This window comes from Polypterus senegalus, chromosome 10 (genome assembly GCF_016835505.1).
Source record: "Polypterus senegalus isolate Bchr_013 chromosome 10, ASM1683550v1, whole genome shotgun sequence".
NCBI lineage: Eukaryota > Metazoa > Chordata > Cladistia > Polypteriformes > Polypteridae > Polypterus > Polypterus senegalus.
Window position 1 is genome coordinate 163,882,426 of NC_053163.1, and position 27,358 is coordinate 163,909,783.

The window sequence follows — 27,358 nt, forward strand, 5'->3', positions numbered from 1 at the left end:
GGTTCACGACTCCACCATAAGAAAGAGACTGGGCAAAAACGGCCTGCATGGCAGATTTCCAAGACGCAAACCACTGTTAAGCAAAAGAACATTAGGGCTCGTCTCAATTTTGCTAAGAAACATCTCAATGATTGCCAAGACTTTTTGGAAAATACCTTGTGGACTGATGAGACAAAAGTTGAACTTTTTGGAAGGCAAGCATTTCAGAAAAAGAACATCATACCAACAGTAAAATATGGTGGTGGTAGTGTGATGGTCTGGGGTTGTTTTGCTGCTTCAGGACCTGGAAGGCTTGCTGTGATAGATTGAACCATGAATTCTACTGTCTACCAAAAAATCCTGAAGGAGAATGTCCGGCCATCTGTTCGTCAACTCAAGCTGAAGCGATCTTGGGTGCTGCAACAGGACAATGACCCAAAACACACCAGCAAATCCACCTCAAAATGAAGACTTTGGAGTGGCCTAGTCAAAGTCCTGACCTGAATCCAATTGAGATGCTATGGCATGACCTTAAAAAGGCGGTTCATGCTAGAAAACCCTCAAATAAAGCTGAATTACAACAATTCTGCAAAGATGAGTGGGCCAAAATTCCTCCAGAGCGCTGTAAAAGACTCATTGCAAGTTATCACAAACGCTTGATTGCAGTTATTGCTGCTAAGGGTGGCCCAACCAGTTATTAGGTTCAGGGGGCAATTACTTTTTCACACAGGGCCATGTAGGTTTGGATTTTTTCTCCCTAAATAATAAAAACCATCATTTAAAAACTGCATTTTGTGTTTACTTGTGTTATATTTGACTAATGGTTAAATGTGTTTGATGATCAGAAACATTTTGTGTGACAAACATGCAAAAGAATAAGAAATCAGGAAGGGGGCAAATAGTTTTTCACACCAGTGTAGCACCTTTTATTTCTATCTATCATATATAGTGCCTTTCATATCTGACTATCTTTATCTCTTATGTAGTGCATTGCACATTTTTCTGTTTCTTATATAGTGCCTTTCCTGTCTATCTATCTATATATCACATATAGTGTCTTTCATTTTTATCTATCATATAGTGCCTTTCACATCTATCACCAGACTTCACATCATCCGATTGAATGAAAACACTGACTGAGCTCAACCATCACCCAGGGACATTAAATAGCCAGAGGGCGGGCCCATGAGCAGTGATGTCAGAGTGGCCCCGCCTCCAGGGCACCACCCAGAAAGTACAAGGAACATTAGGATGTTTAAAGAAACTGTACATAAGTACGAACATAACAGAAATGGCATAAAATATGAAAAATAATAATCCAAAAACAAATCAAGAAACAAACCCGATTGAAATGCCAGCAGGCTCAGATTTTTCTTTTAAGCAGCAGGATGAACTCAGGTTCAAAGGGTAGCTCAGCCAGCTCTAAATTGTTCCGAGTTGAGATGTGAATCTCGTCACCCCAGAGCGGGCTCCATTGCACTGGCTTCCAGTCCACTTCAAATCCCTGGAGTCTCCGTACCCAGCTCTTCCGTGGTTCTCTCTTCGATGAGGCCAGGGGGCGCTCCACCACTGTCTTGTTAATTTGTGGGGTCTTCTGAGAGCGCACGTCTCACATACACAAGCACTTACTTTAAAATTCAGGTGATCTTCTCCCCCCCGAAACCTGCATGCGTTAGCAGTTTTCCGAAAAAGCCATCCCTTCCCAGCTCCGGGGCTGAAAGTAAATGAGTCTCGCCGGCAGGCAGCAAATCTCGGCAGCACATGAGATGTGTAATTCGTCTAATGAGGAGTGCAGTTATTATCACGAGGGTGGCCAAGAACTGCAAAGAGGATCCCCTTGTGAGAAGAGATTGTTTAGATATTTATGTTCATAAAGAAACGGGAGACGAGGACTTGTTTTCCTTCCTAATTTTCTTTATCCATGGCCCTGTGTTGGGGGGGGCTGCCACGGCGATTTTAGCAGATCGCTTTCCCTAATTACTCAATTACCATCATTTATGGCTGCAAGACATTAATTTTAATGGAAATGAATGGATGTGGGAGAGGGTGCGCAGACGGATTGCGAGGTTCCGCTCGGGACCAGCAGGTCGTTGATATGCGAGGCGTTTCGCCGCCCCGGTCTTTGTGGGATTGGGTATTTAATAAATACATCAAGTCCATTTTTCTTCATCGTGAATACAGTATCCCGTCATCACTGCAGGGCTTCACATTTCAAGATATTTGTTGTGCAATTAAGCAGCCTCTTGGGTGCTGGAGATTGGGAAAGACACGAAGAAGGAGACGCGCCTCTCCGAGAGAGCAACGCTAATGCAAAAGAATTATTTTTTTTTTCTTATAAGAAGAAACATATTAAGAATTTATATGTCTTCAGGCATGAATTGCATTATATAAATAATTAGGATGTTAAATGTCTACTCTAGTGAAGCAAGCACAACATAATAATCCGGAGCGAGCGATAAAGATTAGGTCGACGGCGAAGAGAAGCGTGTTTGTAGTATGAGGGGGCTGTGAGACTCGCCTCACATGCATAACAAAGAGACCCCAGGGATAGACTGGAGCTAGCAAGGGGCTGCCAAATACCCCGTCCACCACACCTTTGGCCCTAAGTATTAGGAGATCTTGGCTTGGCACTTTTGGCCAGGGGTTTTCGGTGGTTCCCCCTCTCCTATTTGGGTGTTTCAGGGCTGGAGCTGCTTTGCATTTTGAGGTAAGTTAGGAGTTTGGGGCCTCCAGAGTTTAGGGGTCCATATTCCTAACAGTCCCCACCGGCCATGCTTTATTATTATACTGCTAAGTATCCCATGATGCTCCTGGCCAGATCTTCAGTGATGTTCCTGGGTTCCTCAGGTATTGTGGGACTTTCAGCATCATACGCTCTCATCCAGCTGTGGCCTGTGACCAGATAGTAAATCAGCCACTTCACCCCCATGGAGCTCGTCTCTGGAGCCACAGCCATCTGGAGGTTTTCCAGGCTGCTTTGGTGGTGATGATGATGGCTCTCCTCTTCCTCTTCCTCTCTCCTTTGATGCCCAGTTGAACCAAGGGATCTGGTCAAAGATGCCCCCTGCCTGGCAGGCACCTTGCTCTCCAGCCCCCTTGTCTGCCATCACTGACCAGTCCCTTATACTTGGCGAGTCATACATGGGAGTGTCAGTGACACAAGAACAACTTGGTTGGTGGCTTCTGAGGTGAGAACAATATCTGGTCTCAAGGAGGGGACTGCAGTATGCTGGGGGGATTTCAACTGCTCCTCCAGGTCCTCCATCCCAACAGCAGAGCATTTTCATGGGGGCTTTGGCTGCTCACAAGCTTTAATGAAGATGATGATGGCCTCTTTAGATGGATAAACCTGTTTGCTACACTTCATCTCCTCACTGATGGACTCATTGTGACACCACCAGTATCGTCCCCCTTATAGTGCCATGGAGCAGCTGCTCAAGATAAGCTCAAGCTTCTACATGTTGGGTCATAGGTGGGCAAGTGGGGTCTCTACTCTGCCACATGTATGGAGGTTAGATGGACTGAGGAGCTCACCGTATGCTGCCTGGGCAAGGAACTGAAGCCACTGTGGCTCAGCTCTCCACGTCTGTGACTGGTCCACTTCCTCAGCTTCTTATTCTGTTATATTAGTTATGGAGTCACGCAATGGCAGGGCCACCTTAGTGGCAATGACAGGCAAAAGAGTGAACCCCATGTGCTGGACTGATGCTAATGTTAGATTAAAGAATGACAAGGTGACAGCAGACTGTGAGTGTCCTTCGCAAAGCAGTGACCTCCAATCAGCAAGGAGACACAAACAGCAAATTAAAAAGTGACTCCTGAACCCCCAGCTGATATGGTGACTCCATCAAAGAGCGACTTCTGACCCCCCAGCCAACAGGGTGACCCCATCAAAGAGTGACCCCTGATACTGATAGGGTGACCCCATCAAAGAGTGACCTCTGACCCCCAGCCAATAGGATGACCCCATCAAAGAGTGACCTCTGACCCCCAGCCAATACGATGACCCCATCAAAGAGTGACCCCTGACCCCCCACCCGTAGCTTTACTTTGTTCTTCCCTTCTGTTTCTGTCCATCTTTGTGCCTGATGTTACTAAGCATGTCAGACTTTCTTTTTTTTAATTAGTGTTTATTTGTCACGTTGCATTTTCATTTTGCCCCCCATGCTGCGGCTGTGGTGGTCCCAGGCCTATTTCTATGCTCCACTTTTTAGATTCCCTTCTGAGGATTTCTCAGTTTTATTCTGCTGATTTGGCTTTTGGAAATTCTACCCTCAGTTGTGAATTTGATTTTCACTTTCCACCCGGTGGTCTCATTTTCTTTTGAGATGTCATCCACCCAGGCCTACCAGAAGTGGCTGCCAAGCACGCTTTTCTGTTCCTCAAAGAAAACACACAGAGCAGTGGCGGCCATCACTGTGTTGTTTAATCTTAAAATCCAATACAGGGGGCTTTGTCTTCTGGACCCTCATGGGTTAGAAAACTGAAGAAGGTTCAACAAGCTTCTAAACGTGTGGCCTCCACGTCTCCGGATTATTACAAGGGTAAGGAAACGCCAAGGCAGGACAAGAGGAGCAGAGCAGTGGGCGGGGGGCCGAGGCCAGAGTCCCATTAGCGAATGTTCTTCCGTCTCTCGAATTTGCTGCCCTCCTGGACACTGCGGCTCCCCTGCTCATGCGTTTGCCTCCCGCCGGCCAGAGAGTGCAGACTGCTGTGGAGAAAAAGAGAAAGAGAAACGGCGTGAGGCGCCACAGAAAGGCAGGAGACCTCCTGTGATGTGGACATCGTCGAGGACCGCGGGCGGCGGCACGGACACGACACAAGGAAAGGCAAGTCGGGATGTCATCATCGTTCACCAAACTCTGAGGCGGCACCCAAACGGAAGAAGCCAACTGAGAACGCCAATCAAAGACACACAACGCAATGATCTTGATCTGCAAACTCGGATACCGGGAGGGGACTTGGGCCGACCTTTAACCTTTACTTTGTTAGTCACGGGTCACAACCTCCCAAAGGCCCGCCCCCTAACGCATCACGGCAACAAAGCCACACGATTGGGCCGTCTGAGGAAAGAAGAAAGTGGAGCTGGGAAAGATCAAATGATTTAAAAGAGAATTCAAAGTAAAAAAAAATCACACAAGGGAATTTGAAAATGGCGTAAATGGTGCGTAACCGAAGCCCACTCGGACTGCAACATGACAGACCACCTGTATGTCTGCACACAGGTCCTTACTGACTCGTTTTAAAGTCCACTGGGCTGACTCCCTTCCTCACTCTGCACTCTTCATCAGCTCGTTTCATCTTCCTCCTAACTCATCCCCTCGTGGCTCTCAAGTGCTGCTGCGTCTTTACGGAGACCAGAACTGCAGCCAGGACTCCAGCTGAGGCCTCGCCAGCTTGAGCAGAACCTCCTCACGTCAAGGCGCTATATAACCTCACAAGGTGGACAGAAGCCTCACATTTACTGGCATTAAATGTCATTGTCCCCAATCCTGCCCACACCCGTCTGCTGCCCAAGCCTCTCTGCGATGAAGGGGACCTTTGAGTACCCACACGTGCCACTGGATCAGGTGGTCTTACCTGTGACTGTTTGTCCTGTGGTTGGTCACAGACAGTGACAGAGAAGACATCCTGCCAATGTCATAATCAATCAAATTCTGACACCTTTTGACCTTTTACTCGCTCGGCTCTCGGTGGGGCTGATCACGTGCGCCCTTTTGACCCCACAAGTTCAGCTAAGTCTTCTCCCACCCGTGTCACTGCGTCCCTTTAAGTGGCCCGACGCCCCTGTTGACCTCTCACTCCCCCGCACCAGTCGTAGATCAGAGGGGACTCGATGGGCAGCATCTTGTGCCTCGCTTTGACTTGTGAGCGGTGCCAGGCTCAGACCTTTAAGGGGGAGTGCGTCCCCCAGGCCTGTTTAGGTGGACGGGATGTCCTTGTGTGAGAACATCAAAGTGTCCATGCAAAGACATGAAGTGATGTGTCTTAATGTTTTATGTCATCAGCACATCTCCTAATCCCAGTAGTAGTGAAAGACAGGCCCGCTCCCTGGACTGAGCAGGAGCTTTGTGGCCATCCCAAAGTAAAACAAAGCCCACAAATCCAAGGCTGGCACAGCGCTAGGGGCTCAAATCCTGCTGTCGGCACACGTTTTAAGAATATCGGCGCACTGCCTAAGTCTGCGCTGGAAGTGCACGAGCCAACATCAGCCCACCGTGGGCTTTATTTCCATCGCTAGACTGACGTGTTTCTTTGCTGTGTTTTCATTCGCTCAGAATCAGAACTGATCTTTAACAATTGTGACAGTTTTACCGACTCCAGGGTGACGTGTTTGTGTCATCATTCTACTGCATTTTTCATTCTCCTAAATTGTCATGTCTTGTGTAGTAGTCATGGAGCAGGAGAAGCGCCCCCTGGCCATGCTCTCTGTAAAGGACATGGAGCTGGGCACAGGGAGTTGGCACCAAACTGGCACAGGCTGTGACTCAGCAAAGACTTCATAAATCAGGAAAAGCCATCAGAGCCCACCAAGGCGGGAGAGAAGCCTCTCATTCTTTTACCGTTTGGCCACCCAACCGTTCATATTACAAGTATAACAATTAAAATTAGATTTCAGTACCTGCCCTTCAGAACGGCCCACCCACCTGATGCTCAGCCTTTTCAGGTCCCACCAACACTGGATGGGAGACCAGCTAGGAAAAGCTCGGGATGTTGGTGAGGCCAGCAGGGGGCTGAAGTAGTTAGTGACGGGGACACCTTCTGGATGAGGCGTAAAACTAACCTTAACCCTAACCGCCTCCTGTTAGCCTCCTTTCAGGTCGAGTAGCGTGCACCCCGATGTCCTGGCTAAACTGGCCCTGGCCACCCCAATCATCACCCCTTCACCACCTACTGCCGGTTTACTCCACGTAGACCTTCAGCTCCTCCGGATCGGCACGGAGGCCACTTTGTGTGTAACGTCTGGAATTTCTGCTTTTGGTGAGTGAGTTTTGAACTGCTTTTACTTTTTTTTTGTTCCGTGTTTCCTTCTATGCACGCTCTTTTTACTTACCGTATTTACGCGTGTACCACACGCACATTTTTCCCGAAAATTAGCATTAGAAAATCAGGTGTGCGTCATACACGAGGAAATGTTGTTCTGTAATGTTTACTTCAGCTTGGGCTGGCTCACTCTCTCTCTCTCTATGTCTCTCGCACGCTCGTGTTTTCTCTCCCTACGCACTCTCTCTCTTTACGCACTCTCTCTCACGCAGTCTCTCTCTCTCTCGCTCGCACTCTCTCTCTTTACGCACTCTCTCTCACACACTCTCTCTCTCTCTCACGCACTCTCTCTCTCTCTCTCACTTGCTTGCACTCTCGCTCGTGCACTCTCTCTCTCACTCACTCGTGCTTTCTCTCTCACTTTACGCACTCTCTCTCACTTGCTTGCACTCTCTCTCACTATCTCTCTCTCGCTCGCTTGCACACTCGCACTCTCTCTTTTGCTCACACACTCTCTCTCGCTCGCTTGCTCACACTCTCGCTCGCCCACTCTCTCTCTCTCTCCCTTGCACACTCGTACTCTCTCTCACACTCTCTCTTTCATGCACTCTCTCTCGCTCGCTTGCTCGCACTCTCGCTCGCACACTCTCTCTCTCTCGCGTGTTCACTCGCACTCTCTCTTACACACACTCTCTCGCGCATTTGCTCTCTCTCTCTCTCTCTCTCTCTTTACACACTCTCTCTCGCTCATGCACTCTCTTTACACACTCTCTCTCTCTTTATGCACTCTCTCTCTCACGCACTCTTTCTCTCTCGCTCGCTCGTGCTTTCTCTTTACGCACTCTCACTTGCTCGTACTCTCTCTCTCGCGCACTCTCTCTCTCACGCTCGCTTGCACACTCGCACTCTCTCTCTCTCTCTCACACTCTCTCTTTTGCTCACACACTCTCTCTCTCTCTTGCTCGCTTGCTCACACTCTCGCTCGCCCACTCTCTCTCTATCTCTCTCACACACTCTCTCTCTCTCACTCTTTCTCTCTCTCTCACTAAACACTTCCTATACAATCACAACGCACGTCTTACACGGGGCAAAACGATTTTCGCGATTTTCTTTGTAAAAATTAGGGTGCGCATCTTACACGAGGGCGTGTGGTACACGAGTAAATACGGTATTTTATTATTTTTGCAAATGTATAGAATTTCTTTGTAATAAATCTTCAGAATTTTTAAAGGGCCAGAGTGCACGTGGCGAGACCCATTGCCTATTTTTGGGCAGGCCAGTGAGAGCTTGTGGTCGGTTTTCTGTGGCTGTTGTTGAAGGACTCGCCCATTTCACTATTGTGTGGCGCTACAAACCCAAGACACACAGACTGGCACACAGAAAAGGCAAAGCCATGTTCTTACCTGCTGGGGTGAGACAGGGGCTTCTCCTCGAGCAGGCTGTTCAGTCTGTAGTAGTCCAGGAAGGTGCGGGCCACATTACGACCAAGCTTCATGTCTGTACGAGCGCAAAGGTCAGGAGAAACAAACTGCAGGATCAGCATTGGCACACAGCGGTACGGCCCAGGGACTGGAACAAGCGCTGCCCTCTGAACACTCTTATGGCCAGTCAGGGACCACGTCTGTCCTCTTGGGATCAGCAAACATCTCTCTCTTATCAAGTCTATTCTTTTAACATTTTCAAATAACATTCCATACAAGCAAATCAAATCAAATCAACCCCCATATTTATCTCTGGAATCCTGCCAACTACACCAAATCTGTTAAAGCGTAAGTATCTGTCTAGGGATTTCATCCTGCCAGTTTCCTGTCTACTTGTCTGTCTGTTTTGTTTGTTTTGCTGGTTATGTTTTAATTCTTTCTTTTTGTAGTTCATGTTTTTTTCCATTAACTCTTTTTCAATCAGTGCTCATTTATTTATTTTGTCTTTTTATTCTGTCCGTTCCACTTCTTCTCTTTCTGCTTGTTTTTTGGTCAAACTGAAGGGGGCGGGGCCACCTGACACTGCAGCTGATGAGGCTGATTGAGGTGTGGCCAATAGAAAGCTTTGATCCCGCCCACATGAGTCTGATGCGGTGCCATTGTCTTTTCCTGCTTTTGTTCTTTGATTTTTGTGTTTCTCTCTCCATTTTTCACACATTTTGTCGTTTGCTGTTTGTTTTTGGTTATTTCCCTTCATTTTTTTGGAGTTCAGATTTATATTTTATGTCATCTTTCTTCGTTGTTGTGTGTATTAATCTTATTGGCCGGTGTGGGGCTGCACTCCTCTACATGATGATCAGACGTGAGAGCCTCGTCATTTATCCATTTCTTCTCATTTCTGCAGCATTAGGGATTTTGCCATTTTGCTGCCCCCGTTGACGTCTTCATTCTGTTTTTTAATTCTTTGAGCAGTCGCTGACTGGTTGATCGTGAATTCATTTGGCCTCACATTCGAGTCTTTGTTGGGTTTTTCACGTCGCTCCTTAGGCGCTAGTCACGGCGGACGCGCTCTCACTCTTGCCTGACGCTCCGTTTTCTTGAAATTCTCCACTCATCCGTCCATGTCCATTCATCATCAGCGGGGACGTATCCCACCTGCAGGGGGGTACAAGGCCAGAGCCAGATGGGGATGGCACCCCCCAGTCCACATGCAAACACAAACACGCAGCTTAGTGAGCACGTGGGACATATGGGGCTCTGAGGTGGACATCCATGTGCAGCGTCCAGAATAAAACCAGAACAAAGAGTGTTGTGAAGTGCCAGCCCACTGCGATGCCCGTGATGGTCACTTCAGTTTGCTGCTCTTTAGGTGCCAGTATGGCAGCTGCACACACAAGCACAACACACTCCGGTAACTAGAATTTGGGTCCTGAAGATGAGGCCAGTGCCCCAATCACCATGGCCTGGGGGGCTTTAGAAGTTGCCCATTTCTCATGTTCTGTGTGTTGCTCAGTATTCAGTATTCGTGGGTATGAGAGGTCCACTGTGTAAAGGTTTCTAATGTCCTCTTCCTCCTCAGCCAGGGTGCCACCCGTTTATGTGCCGCCTCCTCACATCGTCATTTGTTTCAAACCCTCCAGTCTCTTGGCATGCTCAGGGGTCTTAGTCTCAGACCAGGTGCTGCCCTCCCTCACCCTGTCACCCTTTAAATCTTTTCCAAGCACTCTTTGACATGAATGGTGGCCCACCTCATCTCATCCAGCACATCCATTTGCAGTAAATAATCCCACCCTGCAAATTTCAACGAAACGAGAGCAAATAAATATCTGAGGACAGACACGGGAGCTAAATGAGTGCGCCCGTCACCCAGAACTGTCAGGCTTCGTGCTGACATGCGGCCCACCGACGTTGGGAATGCCAAGTGACGATGGCGCCAACTGCATTTCCTTTTAGATTTATGCTTGCTTTTATTTCCACAAAGGATGAAGAGCGATAAATTCAGCGTGAAGATTCGCCTGCACATAAATTCAAAGGACAATGTGCTGAGGTGGTGGCCGACTGTGGCCCCCTGTCCCACTCTATCGAGGGGGGTGCCAATTCATCCTTCACAAGTCTCATTGTCATGGTTTGTCACCCTCCTGCACTTGTGTGCCCACTGGGCGCTGGCAGGAGCCCAACTTAGGCAATCAGGTAGGAAACAGAAATGAAAGCTAAAAGGAAGGGCAGAGAACAGGGTGGGAAACTGGCACCTCATGCCAACACTGAAGCTGGCAGTCATGAAGACGATGGAGAGGAACAGCGAGAGCCACTGAGGTGCTGACAAAAGAGGGCAAAAAGCGTGGGGCGTCCCTGCTGTCTGCAGTAGCCTGACCACTTACAGGCCCCCCCGTCTGCCAAAGGACTTCACTGATGTGCCCCCCATGAGGCTGCTGCTCTGCTGTTTGCCTGGAGAATCAAAAGCAATGGCTGCTCTCGTACAACTCACCCTGCTCCTGAGGAGCCCACCTCGGCTCGTAATGGCTGGGCAGAAGGCAAAGTGTCAGCAACTCCTGTGCCACCTCCTTGAGATTCTACTTGTGTGCTCCTCAGGTGACCCACCTGCACCACACAGTCATTAGACAAAGAGGGGGCAACGGGGCTCTCACTCTCCTGACGAGCCCCACTGGGGTCACATCACCTCCTAGTAGGACCACCAGAGAAAGAGAGAAAAAGAGAGAGAGGACTTCTGAGCCAAACTGATTTGGGTGATGACCTGTGTGGCCAAAAAGAAAGCACTGAATGAGCTGGACGCTGGTGCTGATAGCCCATCAGGCTGTACTGGCAACGGGCTCGAGTGTATAATTAATCTGATCTGGGGCCCCGCCCACAGCCTCTAATTTATATCTGATCTGATCTGAGTTTACATCCCCAATCTCTTATTTACATTTAATTTGAGTTTAGACTCCGCCCGCAGCCTCTTATTTATATTTAAATTTGAGTCGAGACTCCACCCACATCCTCTTATTTACATTTGAGTTGAGTTGAGACTCCACCCACACCCTCTTATGTACATTTAGAGTTGAGACTCCACCCACAGTCTCTTATTTACATATGAGTTGAGACTCCACCCACACCCTCTTATTTACATTCAAGTCAAGACTCCGCCCACATCCTCTTATTTACATTTAATCTGAGTTGAGGCTCCGCCCCATTCTTTTGTTTATATTTCATTTGAACTGAAGCTCCGCCCACATCCTCTACACTAGAATCTGAGTTGAGACTCCGCCCCAGCCTTTTATTCATAATTAATCTGAGCTGCTCCTCTGCTCTTAGGCCTCCTTAATGTCTAATGTCACATACACCTGTGGTATCAGGCTGGCCCCCCTCTTTACGGTTAACCGTGGCTGAGACCCACCTCTGTTCTCCTGCCTTTTGAACTTTGGTAATATTCCCACCCCGCTGTAAAACCTTCTCTGCTGATGCTGTCTAGGGAAACCACAAGAGTCGGGTTTCAAGCCATTGTACAGACCTCAGCCTGGCATCAATGACTTGTGTTAACCATGGAAGATGTCCTGGGATGGACCTTACCATGAAAGGTGCTATATGAGAAAGTGATTAACAGACTAAGAGTGCGGGAAGGCAGCCGAGAGAAATCAACAACTAAAGAGGAAAGAATCCAAATACAGCCATCTGTAATTAGCCTGCCACTCGAGCGCTGTCAGGCAGTGGCAGCAGGGTGGCACAGATGGTTAGCAGGGTAATGCGGCGTGACGCCCCTCACTACGGTGAGGGCACACTGTCATTTTACTGACTGTCAAGCAGTGGGGGGCACTTGAGGTGGGTGGAAATAAGGCTTTCTATCTGTCTGTCATATAGTGCCTTTCATCTATCTATCTATTAAATATTCTTTCACATCTGTCTGTCTGTCTGTCTGTCATATAGTGCCTTTCGTCTGTTTTTCTCAGATTTAGGGTGTCTGATGATTTTTTTTCTTTCTATCATACAGTAACTTTAAAATGTCTGCTGTCTGTGGCTGTTCATTTATCACATGCAATGCCTTTCCTGTCAGTCAGTTCGTCTGTCCGTCTATCATCCAGAAGGTTTAGTCACACAGCCGACGTCATTTTTCTTCTCATTGCTATTCAGCGTTTTCAAAGAGGCCTCGGGGTCCCGTTGGGGTCCCGTCGGGGTCCCGTCGGGGTCCTGTTGGGTTGCATAACGATTGCAAATGGGAGGAAACTAACGACGAGCGACGACACTCTGCTGGACTTTGAGCTCACATTCGCTGGATGGGAAGGGAAGACCTTCGGTGACTTGATCCCGGTGGTCCCCGGTGCCAGGAGGCAGTATGGGACTTTCTTGCAGGCTCCTCCCAATGTGCCACTGTTGTCCTCGAATGCCCTGGCCTTGTGTGCCACCTTCTTTTACACAGATGGCACTTTACTTGTCCCAAGGGCTAATTTCACTTTTTATTTGAGATACTGTAAATATATATACATATAACATGGATGTGTGACGACTTCACATGAGATACCCACATGACTGAGTGCCCCCCGTGAAGAAAAGGGGCATAAAAATGAAAGAAAACAAATCAAAATTAAAAAAAAAGAGAACAATTCCAACATTATACAAAAATGGGCAAACCTATTAAATGTCTGCAAAAGACCCCTGGGCTGTGTAAACGCCTCACATTCTACATGACTAGAGATGGCACGCTGGGTGGGGGCTTCATGGGGTCCAACTTGATGGGACGCTGCCATCTGATAAGCCCTGTGTATGCAAATGCAGGGTCCCTCTCATTTGCATGTAGGCGTTGTTATGGAAACGACACGTCTACGAGGAATTGTGTGTGAAATGGAAGAAACGGACTGGGAAACGACGGAGGGAGAAAATCCAGAGAGGAGTCGCCAGTCAAGGAGAGCGAGCGGCAAAACGAAACGCAATCGAAAGTGCGAAGGCACCCTGACCCTCAGAACGGATGACAAACACGAAGAGCAGGAGATGAAGAAACAGCACAGGGGCTCAGACGCCACGAAAAGTGCAAAGTAAACGGTGACACCAGAATGTCACGTCAGAGTCCAAACGTAACTAAATGGCAACTCCAGAAAACCGAGGGGTGCAACAAAGTTAACATCACAGAAATGAGACAACAAGACGGTGACAACCAAATGACGTCACACGTGGTGTCATCCAGCGATAAAGCAGCACCACCAACAAGAGGAGGACAAAGACACAGAAAAATGGGGGCAAACTACACAATGACATGTGACACAAGACTGAAAACACAGCGCAGTCAGGCTAGCGGACCACCAATGAGGAATGTGGAGTGAGCAGGAGACGGAGGCGAAGTCAAAACCAGAAAACGAGCCGCACTCTGAACAAAAGCACAACGAGAGACAAAATGGCGGAGAAACTGGCACGACGGAGGAGGAGAGCCAAGAGGATCGGAAACGGGGGTCACAACCGAGAGGTCCCCCACCTAAAACGAGAAGCCAGGCAGGAGTCGAACCTGAAAGGAACCAAAGCAGAGAGAAGAGCCAATCACAAGATGGAATCCGTAAACTCGGACTGCGGGACCCTCTCACTTTAAACGTTAGTGTTGGCTACAAGCGCCAGCTGTCCCAACGACGCAAATAACTGAGATGGTGGCAAAAATGGCCGCAAAAGTAAATCTCAAATCACAATGCGAACGGGAGAGTCCGAATCCGGGGGTCAAGAAATCCTGAAGTGAATGGTAAAGTGACGCAGAAAACGCACGAATAACGAAACCAAAATGACCTCAGAATGAGACGGGACCCCAAGGATGGCCTTCTAAAGACGGCCATCGTGTCCGTAGCCAAAGGTCACAACCTCTGAGGGCACGCCCCCTGACAACGCAGGGAAGACAAAATGGCTGCAACCGCTAGGAATTCAAGATGGCAGCCGCCCAAAGAGAAGCACTAAATCCAAAAGACTGACGTAATCTGGGGGCACAAAAAACTCCCAACTTGAGTGGCTGAGCTCTAAAAATGATGAGAAAAAAAATAATTCAACAACACGAAAACCGCCAGAAAACAGCGGCAATCAAAATGGCGGCAACATGGCGTCACTCATCGGAGGGAGAGCTGGACGTGCGTTTGGTTAAAAGTCGGCACCAACATGAGGATCAAGCCACCACAAGAATGACTGTCAACGCGTCCAAAATGGTGTCACGATGACGTCACAGGTCACATCGACGTGTGACAGCAACGCAACACCGCTGGGAACAACAAGATGAGGGAAACAGAAGAAAATGGCGGCAAACACAAAACTACAGCAACCCAAAATGGTGCCATGATGGGGCCACACCTTGTGTCAATGGCCACACATGTGACTTGCGTTACCAGTGCCAACAAGAAGAGAAAACTGCCACAAAATGGCAGCAAACACAAAACGATGGCAATCAAAATGGCAGCACGTTGTCGTCACTCATGTGTGTTTGGTTAAAAGTCGTCACCAACATGAGGATCAAGCCACCACAAGAATGACTGTCAACGCGTCCAAAATGGTGTCATGATGACGTCACAGGTCACATCGACGTGTGACAGCAACACAACACCACTGTGAACAACAGGATGAGGAAAATCACGAGGACAAGCCATGAAGACGTCACAAGTACCAAATCCTGACAACGACGACGTCAATCGGCACACAGCGCCATCTCGGCGTTTTTAGACAAATTTGCAACGTCAGCCGCCGTCTCACGTAGTGGTGGTGTGAAGATGTCGGGACACGGGATGAGCAACGCAACGAGAAGAGAAGAAACAGGAGAAAATGGCGGCAAACGCAGAACAACAGCATCCAAGATGGCGCCCCAATGATGTCTGGACATGTGACTTCAGACAAAGTGACGTTACCATCAACAAACGGAGAAAACCCCCCAAAAAAACAAACACCATCATACGTCATGGCGGTCACGATGACGTCACTCACCTGTCTGGACGTGTGACTGAAAATGAAATGTCCAAAAAACTGGGATGAACACAAAACGATGGCATTCAAAATGGCGTCCCAACGATGTCACAGGTCACGTGAACAGCAACAAAACACCCCTAACTACAACGAGATGAGGACACCAGTATAAAATGGTGGAGAACACAACGTACAGGGTTCCAAAAATAATAAAATAAAACAATCACTGTCACCAACAAGAAGAAGAGAAGACCACCAAAGAACAACAGCATCTAAGATGGTGCCAGTACGATGTCACATGTCTGTCAATGTCAGGACGTGTGTCGTAAAACAAAGTTGTTACCGACAGGAAAAACAGAAAAACCAACTAAAAATGGCAGCAAATGCAAAACGATGGCATTCAAAATGGCATCACGATGACGTCACAGGTCACGTTAATGTTTGGACAGTAACAAAAAACGTTATCGACAATGACATGAGGAAACAGAATTAAAATGGCGAAGAACACAAATCAACAGCATCCTAAATGTCCCCAAGAAGGACACTCACCAGAAGACCCTGTTAATGTCACCATGTCAGTGTTTCTCGATTCCTTGACCTGAAGCTTGGACGGGCCTGCAGTGCCAGCTGCCATTTACATAGTAGTGGGGGTGATGATGTCATAAGCCACACCCACCTGCTGGCACATGGCCGCCTCCTCATGCAAATAATGCAGGAAATGGAGGGGCAGAGGAATTGTGGTGCAGTGACGTCACTGTCACGAACATTAAAAATCAATAAACATGAAGTAACAGGAATGGCGAAAGTTAAACTGGTGGGCACATTCATCATTACACTTATTAAACTACCAGCTCACCATCTCGGATTGTCATTTCGTATCACGGGTGTGTCTGCACAGGTGCAGCCATATTGTTTATAACTGCTACGTCTGTTGCCACTCAAGTGACATGAGAGTCATGTGACACGTTATGTCATCGTTCCCTGTGTCCAAATGCCCGCACGTTGTCATCGATCTCTTTGAGCTTCCCTTACCGTCCAGAGAGTTGGGTCGTTGCTCGCGTCTCTCCATTCTGATGTTTGCTTGGTGAGTTGGGTTCTCCAGGATTTTTGTTTCTTCTGTTCCCAGTGATTGACATTTTTTTTCATCAGTGGCAGAACAAGAAGTACCCACCCTACTACCCAATTGTGTACCTAACTGAGAACTGGCACACCCCAATGCCACTTGAGGACAACAGCAGCTGCCAGGTGCCAAAGGCTCATCCTCTCCACCCTGCTGCTGACTGAAGTGATGGAGCCTGCAGCCTTGGAGCCTCCACACGTGCCAGTCAGGACTTCACCTCCGTGATTCCTGCTCCTCCACTGCCGGAGTCACCCGTGGGCCGCTCCCCAGTTTTCCCTGCACTGTCCTCCGGTTGGAAGCCTGGACAGGCACCTCTCTGAGCTCCGGTGCCGCCCCATGCCAACCAGATGAAAATGGGCCAGAGTTCATGTGAACCCATATAGCGAAAAATCAGGAAGAATCTGGAGGTGAGAAAATGTTGGAAATGAGACGGAAAAATCCAAACACGGCGCTGTGGCTGAACACCCTGAGGACATTTAGAGAAAGTCCACTTGTGCAGAACAACCAGCGGGAGTCTTTAGTCAGGAGAGATAAAGACAAAGATGTGGACTTTAACGGCCGAGAAAGGGGGTCTGCCACTCAGAGACCCCCCAGCATATGAAGCTTTCTGATTTTAACCTTCAGAGATCCCCCGACTTGTCACATCTCGACACCCCAAACAGAAAATGGTACACAAACACACACACACACACACACACACACTCGATGAGGATTTAGTTAACACCAAAGCGCTGACGGCTGACACTTTCTTTCATTTTTTTCCCCTCTCGTCCCATCGCGCCTCTGCTGAGCTGCAATATTTACGGCTTAATGATCGGCGTCTTCTGTTGTGTTAGTTAAAGAGTCGGAGACGCGGAAGGTTAAGGAGCGCCGAGGGAGACGCAATCTGCACACCGCCAGCGGACACGAGTGGGCACCCTCTGGGCATCTGAGGGCACACGGTGACAAGGTGGAGAGCACCTTTATCCACTGTATGTCTGTAATATAGCGCCTTTAGATGACATCTGTCTATTAGATGGCACCTTTCATTAACATCTATTTTAGTATATAGCGCCTTTCCTGTTTGTCCTAACTATTTTATAGCAAGATTCCTGTCAATCTACAACTTAGTGCCTTTCCTATCTTGTGATTATATAGTGCCTTTAATCTGTCTGTCTGTCTGTCTGTTATATAGTGCCTTTCATATGTACCCATCTACCTGTCCACCACAGAGTGCTTGTCACTTTGCCATCTCTGTCTAGTCGTCACCCCTTCCCTGCCTTTCTCTACTCAGGCTGTCAGCCCCTCCATCCTCTCCTCCATGCACTGACCCCCCAGATCTGCTCCTCCAAAGCCGGCTCAGTCCATCTTTTTTTTCTCCGTCCCTGTCTCTCTCTCCTGTTTGTCTATTCTTGTCTCTCACCATCCATTTGTCCTTCGATGCCCACGTCAGACCTCAGGGCCACGGGGTGACCACCCAGGACAGAATACCAGCTGTCAGTCCCCGCTGATTGTGATTTCTTCTCCTTCTTATTTGATGTCACCTTCTCTTTCATGACTTTCTTTGTGTCCCTTAGCGGGTAACATTGGGCCAAGCGGTGCGATGACAGACAACTCAGGGATTCCTCTGTGGTCCTCGTCATCCAGCTTTGATTTTGTGCCAACTCATTTAGCTGATAAAAGGCACCATATGAAGAAGATCCAGTGTATGCGGTAAGCCCACCCTCAACGCTGCACCACTTCAGGTCTTCTTTTAATTATTAAAATGAATAAAAAGCCCCTCCATGTAACTCGGGAATTGAGGGCATTTGCTGCCCCTTAAAAGCAGCCCAAGCTATGCCAGCCTGCAGCCCGCTGGCAGCACATGTCTTCAGCAGTGTGTTTGACAAAGTGTGTGTCTTATTAATAAAAATAATTAACTGTGAAAAGGTTAGGATTGGAGCAGACCGCTTACATTTGTGGAGGTGCGGCACCTTGACAAGGCCCGAGATTTATGAGCGACGCGTGCAACGTAAAGGTCGCCGATTGTAATTTTCTCAGGCCGCAGAACAAACAGTGCAGGCAGAGAAGGAGACGCCGGCGCCTCCTCGGACCTCCCTGACCTCAATTTCTTGGTGACAAGAACAGCCGGGTGCCTTGTGTGCTTCTACCTGACATTTTGCAGCCAAAGCTCACACATGGTGTTAATGTGACCGGCCCCCCAAACCCCTAACCCCCAAACCCCCCCCCCGGACCCTCCTCTTGTCACCGCCTCTTTCAGGAGGAGAACGACGGGTATGCAGAAGTCTTCCAGTTCTCACTTTTTATCTACACTTCAGGTGGCACAGTGGCACATCACTCAGTTTGGCTATACGTTGCAAAATCACCCAACATCCAGCTGCGCCCCCTACTGGACAACAAGGACACCACAAGCCAACCAATGTAGAAAGTCATTTCAGGCAGTAAAGCCCCCTAGTAGTGCTCAGAGGATCAACCTTTTGTCCTTGACACCTTTTTTCCAACAGCTTCTAGAAAGCCATTCATATAATACATTTGGAATAACATTTACTGTGAAAGGCACTATATAAAATATAAAACAATGGTGCTATGTAAGATAAAGACTTTAAGTTGTTATTTATTTATGCTGCAACAAAGCCAACAGAGAGCTACCGGTTGGCAATAAGGCAGTATGGCGCACTCAAGTGGCAAAGGCATAAAATGGCCTGACTTACAATTTGGTCCCCTTGTCACGGACTCTGTCACATCATAATGCACACGTTACGCCATAAACATTCTTCTCTCCACCACAGTGTTTGTAGAGCATTCTGGATGGGCACCAATTCATATCCGCATGACCTCACACAGTGACAAGTCACCAGCCACGCAGGTTTGACTGGCACAAACTAGTTGTGTTTTTGGCCAGCTTTTGGACTCATTTTGTCCATTTTCATGGAAATTAAAAGTCGAGCTTTAAGGACAGCAACTGGATTGTGGCTAAGTGTAGCTGTGTGCCTCTGTAAAAGAGACGCTGCTTACGAGGAACCTTTAGGGCTGAGCATCACGACGCAAGACACTGCATCAGAAAAAAGCCACATATTGAGACCAGCAGCGAGACGCACTGAACATATCAGAGAAGAGGAGGACTCACAGCAAAGATGGGACTCCCATTCTGAAGTCTCCCCTGTGCATCCAGGACCGAATGTGCCTAATCCAGATCAGTAACAGATTTATTATCATCATCATGGGTGCTCTATGGCCTAACATCACATGGGCTTCATTAATCGCGTAAGCCCACTTTAGTCCTGTCACCGCTTCATCTCCATCTATATATATAAAAGTCAATGTGTGTGTGAGTGTGTGTGCTCCAGCATCACATCCAAATGGCTGGAGCGATTTTCATGAAACTTGGTACACATGTTTCTCAATGGTCGACTAAAAATAATGAACGGTGAGATCAATCCTTCTGGGTAGGGTGGGGTGGGGGTTGATGATCTTGCGGTCTTGTATGCATGTTATCATCCTCTTGACACTCAGAATGACCACCAGAGGGCGAACTGGAGGTGAATGGCAGCATTCTTTGGTGGCGCTCCTGTTACTTTTGAAATTAAATAGAGTTCTACACGCGCAAGTGTGTGTGTCTGTCCGGCCCGGAAGTGAGACGTAGAGTCGAGGTGAGGGCTCCAGCTCCGAGGATACACAAGCGAGGCCAGCACACCGGCAAAAGGAAACCTCCTAAGAAAGACAGTCGCTTACCTGCTAATACACAAACGACGCAAGCACAGCGGCAACGTGAATCCTCATAGCAGAGAGATGCCCAGAGTACTTCTGATGATTTCAATACTTTCTAGGATCACACAGTTAGTATATAGCAGGCGACTTCCAGCAGTCTTTATGTTTAAGCAGGACCGCGCCGCTGTTGCTCTTCAAATTAAATAGGGCGTCAAATGGATAATAACATACATACAAGACCGCAGGACAAGGACATTAGTGAGTCTTTATTGTTTGTTAATTTATTTTTAAAGCTGTGTTTTTTTAATTATGTTTTTCACAAACAATTAAAAAAAACACACTTTATTTCCCTCCCGGGCAACGCTGGGTATTTCAGCTAGTTTGCTTTAACACTTCAGCTCCTTCAGTCGTTCCTCTCTGGTTGCTGTCCGTGGTGCTGAAGTCGATCTCCTTGCGTTCTTTCTCCAGGTGCTCTCCATCGTGCTGAATCAACTTAGCGGCTCTCCTGTGGACTTTCTCTAGCACTGCCGGGTCTTGTGTCTGGGATATGCTGACCAAAACTAAACACATCTCTCCAGCTGAGGCCTCACTAGGGCGCTATATGACTCCAACTTGACACATCAGACGCACTTTTACAGCCTAACATCCTATGAGCTTCATTGATCGCTTCGGTTCACTTCAGTCCTGTCACTTCTTGTTTTAAAACTTCAGCTCCTCCAGTACGTCCTCGCTTATCTCTGTCCATGGTCCTGAAGTTGGGCTACACTAAGTCTTTCCTCCGCTGTCACTCTCCATGGTCCTGAATTAGATATTACTTTTATTGTTATGATTCAATGGGTGTCAAGGTGGCGCAGTGGTAGAGCTGCTGCCTCGCAGTTAGGAGACCCGTCTGGGTTCGCTTCGCGGGTTCTCCCTGTGTGGAGTTTGCATGTTCTCCCCGTGTCTGCGTGGGTTTCCTCTTACAGTCCAAAGACATGCAGGTTAGGTGGATTGGCGGTTCTAAATTGGCCCTAGTGTGTGCTTGGTGTTTGTGTGTGTCCTGCGGTGGGTTGGCACCCTGCCCAGGATTGGTTCCTGCCCTGTGTTGGCTGGGATTGGCTCCAGCAGACCCCCGTGACCCTGTATTTGGATTCAGCGGGTTAGAAAATGGATGGATGTTATGATTCATCTGTTGTCTTCGCCACAGCCAGGACACTGGAGTATTATTATTATTTTTATCAGTAGTAATATTTACTTATCAGTTATCTACGCTGCTTCATTCACTTCAGTGTCATGATGCTATCATCATTATTACTATTCTACAGTTTTAAAGTATTTATTCTTATTATTAGAATAACTTGGATGAGAACAGGCCATTCAGCCAAACAATGCTATTTGCCTCATTTTTTTTTCCAAAGTAACATCCGGTGGAATTTTGAGGGCACCCCACAGTCCTACTGTCCACCACAATACTTGCTCGCTTATTCCAAGTGTTTGTGGTTCCCTTTGTGGGAATAGAAAGTTTCCAAGAGTTCCCTAACAACCTTTTTCTTAATTAATTTTAAAGTAATGCCTGGGATGTTCCTCTCGAATTCCCTTCATAATTTTATGTCACTTTTTAATCTCCATGCCTTTCAAAGGCTCAGCCCCTTCAGTCTTTTGCCATCGATTTCTGTCTGCGCTTGTGAAGCTGCTCCACCTGCACCTCGAGTGACATCAGTGTGACCCGCAAAATGTGAAGAGGACACAGAGCCTCGTCTACCAGCAGGTGGCACTCTGAGCAGCACCCTTTCCTGCAGCCCGGGTGGGTAGCACTGTGTAGCAGCTGGCATAATCCAGTTGCGTTCAAAGATCTGAGTGCCCCCAATGCCTCTCCCCTCAGTCCCATGGCTGCTGGTTTTCACTCCTTTTCCTATTCTATGTGCCAGCCTGCTCCTGGTTTACATTTTCTCAAAGTCAGATTTTAAGGGCAGGAGGGCCCACAAAGTGCATCATCTCTCCAATTTCTGAAAATGTTATAGCACCAACTTTAAGGTGGGCACAAGCAAGGCCAATTAAACCATTAAAAGATAAGGAAAGGAGAACAGGATGAGCGGGCCCAAGCTGCCACAATAACAAATCTCCGTCTGAATTTTCTGTGAAAGTCAAGCTCAGGCACAAGGCGTTCAGTGATGGTGGTAACCAAAAGAATTGCAGGGAGTGAGAAACATTAACCACTAGGGGGCAGCCCAGACTGAGTCTGATTTCTGCCACTCAGCATGACTTCTTCCTGACCCCCTCCATCCCCCCAAGTGCCCCTTTTCAAAGAGGACGCCAAGGATACAAGTCTCCTCCGTGTAGGGGATGGGCACGCTGCTGCCAGCTGCCAGGTAGCTGTAGAAGGAGACCTCCAGGGTGTAGCAGTAGGAGGTGTCATCCAGGAGACCCCCAAGGAAGCGGCGTCCTGTTCCAGCTTTCACCACATCTCGATTGAAAGACGTGTTTGACTGGGGAGAAGAGAGAAAGGGAAAACCAAACATGACACCCAAGACAAAAGGAAAACAGAACAGCAAGGTTTTGTTGTTACATGAAATACTGATGGTGGTCCCAGTGGTCAGGCTGCAGGTTCACCTCTGCATTGTAATGGATTGACAGGGGGCGCGGTGGGCTCCAGAAGTCAGACAGAGCGGTGCCACTGTCTGTATGGGGTCTCTGTGTCCTTCTGTGGCATCATGCAGCACCTCACAGGGGCACCGGACACATCAAAAAGTGTCTCTGAAACAGTCACACACGAGTGAATGAGTGTGCCCTTGCTATGGACTGGCACCCCTTCCTATGTCAGTTTGTTTTTTTTCATCTCATATTGCCAGGAGGGGCCTCTACATTCCTCTAAGGTGGTCCAGGAAATGACTCACTGACTGAACAAATGAACAAATGGAAAATGAAAGCCTCAAATCATCCTGTTTAAAGGATGCACTCCACTTCCTTGCCTCTGGCCCCGCCCAGCCTGCTAGCATTCAAATATGTAGCCCCGCCCTATTCACATATTTAGCCCCGCCCAGTATGCTATGACCCCACCCGGCCCTCTATCATTCAAATATTTAGCCCCGCCCAGCCTGCTATCATTCAAATATTTAGCCCCACCCACTTGCCGCCACTCAAACATCAGTTTGTTTGATTATTGTTTATCTTTGTTTCCACTGACAACCATTTGTAAAGCACTTTGAATTATAATTTGTATTGGAAGACAATACATAAATAAATATTGTTGTTTTAATCTAGCCCCACCCAGCCTGCTGCTACTCAAGGCCTTGAGCTCCACCCAGCCAGCTGCCAATAAAGTATGTAGTCCCACCAGTATGATGCCACTAAAAGTACGTAGCTGTGCCAAGCCTGACACCCCTCCAGCCTCTGGTCACGCCCATATTGCCGCCACTCAAGCATCTTTCCACCCCTTGCCTGCTAGTATTGAAACCATCTAGCCCCGCCCATACTGCTGCCACTCAAGGTACTGCGCCACACCCACCCATCTACTAATCACACCTAGCCAGCTGCTCTTCAGGGTATCTAGCCCTACTCAAGCATCTAGCCATGCCCAACCTGCTGCCATTCAAAGCTTATGCCCAAAACCAGCATGCTGCTACTCAGGATATGTAGCTCTGCCCAGCCTGTCACCCCTTAAGCACCTGGCCCCATCCAGCCTGTCACTACTTGTCACCCACCCACCCTTGTCCTGCCTAGCCTGATGCCAGCCATTCAAGGTATCTAGCCCGACCACATCTACTTGCCACTCGAGCCTCTCGCCACGCCACTCAAGCACCTGGCCTGCCCAGCCGGTGACGCGCTCTCTGCTCTCAGTATCTCTCTGCCCCTGTCACATGATGACATGTTTTAAAGATTTATTTTCGGGACCCCCCCTCCCCCTGCACCACAAATTCATTTTCAGGGATCTATGAGGGTTTTGTTAGGGGGCGGGGCATGTGAGGGGTCTCATCGCTTTCGACAGACCCTAAGATGAAGCTGTGGGCGTGGCAGTGGTCACCAGTTCCACCGCTTCTCGTTTCTGTTGACTGCTGTAATGCGGGTTTGTCTTCTACATGCCAAGAAGGAGAAAATCAAGAGGCACCTAACGGCTCCGGAAGGACGACATTAAAGAGTAGTTTGCCGCCTGCTTGCTCAGAGATTTCATGTAAACAACTTAAACCAATTTTCCCACCCGATTTGTATCGTGAGGCGGGCGCTCGCGCTTACCAAGCGTACCAGTGAAATGTCAAGGTCCTTTTAAGGAGACATTAATAACAGGCAGAGCGGCCATCTGCTGTGCTCTAGTGAAGCAGAGAGCGGCCAGCGAGCACCAAACGCATTACACCAAGTGATCGGGCTCGGCGGTCACCCCAAAAATCATTCAATAATCCGAAATACGGAGCGCAGGACGGGGGGCACATCCGTCACGGCTGTCCGGCGCGCACAGACCAAATGTGAATTTCTGACGGCTGGCCTTCTGCCTCGTGCCGAGGTGCGGCCCCCTGAGGTCAAGCGGTCATCCTGACGAGCCACAGCTTTAGAGGCTTTGAAATAAATGTCATTTTTCCTTGTCATTGCTAGTGGTTTCCTCGGCCCTGCAGATGTCGCTTGCATTTAAACATCACGGTGGAGATGTGCCAGGTGGCTTTGGGCATCTTCAGATGATATACGATTCAGGAGGTGACTGAAAAACGTGGAAAACAATTCCATCATTTTAGGGGAGATGGGCCTGGTGGGCATCGCTTACGTGAGAAGTGGAAGGGTCGGGGATGGTGCAGTTCCGACTATCACCACACGGTGGCGCCCTGCTCTAAATCCAAAATGGCCTCGGCCTACGGTGTACGCTAACCATCTCCAGCTGGGCTACCATGTGCCACATCTCGCCCTGGACCCTCACAGTGACTGAGGTGGGCACCTCTCATCTTTTTTTTTTGCATCTCACCTTGAACCCGTGGCTACTGGCTGTCTGCAGTGACTAGCTGGCAAACCTGAATCAGCCCAATGGTGGTTCTCGGCTCTTGGGCCCTAATGATGGCCTAAGCTGCTAATTATTGCCCAAAATGTGCCCACTCTAATGGTGTGACGTCGGGTCCTGTCAGCCTTTTCTAAACTCTGCACGTGTGCCAATGTGTGGAACAAACCACCCAGCCCCCCACGCCGTCCCGTCTCCTGCCCACCCTGGCGGCCATCGAGCAGACTTCTATGAAAGTTTAACGCGTCTTATCGGCTCCCAGCAGATTGTTGGAGAAGTTTAACGCAAGACGAGTTTGTTTTTTCATGCATTTTACATTTCGGCGGCCCCCACAATTAAAATTGCCGGAATAATTAAGACGTTGCCCCACATTAGAGAGAAGCCATTATGAAGACAAAGCCTCCCTGCCAGACGATAAGGACTCGCCGGTGGCGGGGGTGGTGACAGGGACAGAGCGGCTAATTAGAACAAAATGAGAAATAAAGGAAAAAGAAATCAAGAAAGCGTCTTGATCCCGGGATACGCATTAAAACGGCCGTCTGCGCAGTTTCACGCTTCTGGCAGACGCCAATTTAACAACATGGAGGCCAGGAGCGATTGTCTGTCTGGTGCCAGGCCTCTCGTCTAAACAGCCTGCTTTGGTGAATGTGTCTCCATAACACTGCTACTACCTTTATAGCGCCTTGCACGGTGGATGAGTGGCAGTGTGATGGCAAAAGACAAGACAGCTGCTGCATGGATAAGTAGCTAAGGGAGTGCCACCTCACCACCTGATGTCACCTGTGATCAGCCACACTGTGATGGCCATGGGAGGACCACCTGCCCGTCTGGCCCATGAGAGTCACGCAGGAAATGCAAGCGGCCAGTGATGGACTTGCAGCCCTTTTTGGGTTCGCTCCTGCCTTATGACCCACTTTGTCAGGGTGGGCTACCCCAGCCCCACAGGTGGATGGATGTATGGATGGAGGATTGCTGATTTTGAAGAAATGTTTACCACCAAATTAACGGATGCAAATGCCAGACCCGATGTGTGTGTCCTGTCTAAGTGTGGGTGTGGGCACATGAGGGGGGGGCCTGAGACCCTCTGCCATTTTGGGCTGGTGGCTTGTAAACAATTGTGATTGGTCACAAAAAACGTGACTGGGGATGACACAACATGTGACGTTATCGTACAGCAGGTATAACCCACCAATCTGTGGTGCCACTGCCTCAAACCGGGGGCCGGAGTTCCAGTCACGTCAAGGACTTTTGTCCTCCGGGCTTTCAGACCGGGAGGATCTCACCGGGGTAGTTGCTGTGCAAAGTGTGTCTCATTTTCAAGATGTCGTCATTATTTTGACATCGTTTCGCAGAGAAGCAGCCCACTTACCAGAGAGAAGTCCGGGGCGTTGTGGCACAGCAGACGGGGAAACACGGCCTGCCTCTGGACCCGCTCCTCCTCCTCGAAGATGTTGCCGTACATGAAGCCGTTCATCATGGTGGAGTGGGCGTGCACGTCGATGTAGAAGTCCAGGCTGACCCTCTGTGGGGACGAGAGCAACAGACACCTCAGCCAAATGGGCCTCCACCAGACAACATGTGGTCCTCTTTATAACGTGGACCTCATCCAGATATCACTGCTGCTGCAGGTCAAGATGGCCTCCATTTCTCCAACATCTGTAACCACAGACAACTGGATACTAGAGGACCAGCACAGACAGGAGAGACACGTACACCAGCAATCATATCTAATGTGTCCACAATGATAAAGAAAGTACGATAATCAAATGAATACAACGTGGGGAACAATCAGCGCGCCTGGCTTAGACTACCAGATGGCTCTGTCTTGGACTGAAAATGGCTGCTGATTCGGGTGACCTTCACCTCCATGGATGGCAAATGGCAGACAAATTGAGCTTCTTTGTTACCTCGGTGGGTACCTTAGTGCAGCGTTCATGATGTGTCATCTCCGCCAGTGGGATAAGCCGACTCCGTACCTCATACCAGTCTGATTGAGCCCACCAGTCCCATTGGCCGACATTCTCATCCAGGCTCTCCTCCTGTAGGGGGCGTCACAAATCTTACCTGTCCCTTCAAGTGCAGGCAATAGTGGCCTGTCAATGGCCTTTCATCTCGGCCCACCTGTATTCCCCAGGCCAGCCGACTGGTCACTTTCTGAGATTTTATTGTCATTACTTTTAACGTCTTGTAAATTTTAAAGTACTAGGGGGCTTCGCTCGCCAACCCCCGTGTTTGGTTTTCCGGATACACACTTTTAAGATTTTTTTTTTTTTTCTTTGAATCTTTGCTATTTCATTAGTTTCA

General features: G+C 48.6%; 1 protein-coding gene across 2 annotated transcripts in view; it reads right to left on the reverse strand.

Moving 5' to 3' along the window:
- Positions 1-4,140: 4,140 nt before the first annotated feature.
- The window catches only part of agbl4 (AGBL carboxypeptidase 4), a 438,546-nt gene continuing 415,328 nt past the window's right edge, over positions 4,141-27,358 (reverse strand). For both annotated transcript variants that reach the window (XM_039767255.1, XM_039767254.1), the window contains exons 10-13: positions 26,424-26,576; positions 22,403-22,565; positions 8,367-8,460; positions 4,141-4,690 (exon numbers count right to left, since the gene is read on the reverse strand). In XM_039767255.1, coding sequence (XP_039623189.1) covers positions 4,591-4,690; positions 8,367-8,460; positions 22,403-22,565; positions 26,424-26,576 — 510 coding nt within the window. In that variant the 3' untranslated portion in view covers positions 4,141-4,590. The remainder of the gene's footprint in view (positions 4,691-8,366; positions 8,461-22,402; positions 22,566-26,423; positions 26,577-27,358) is intronic.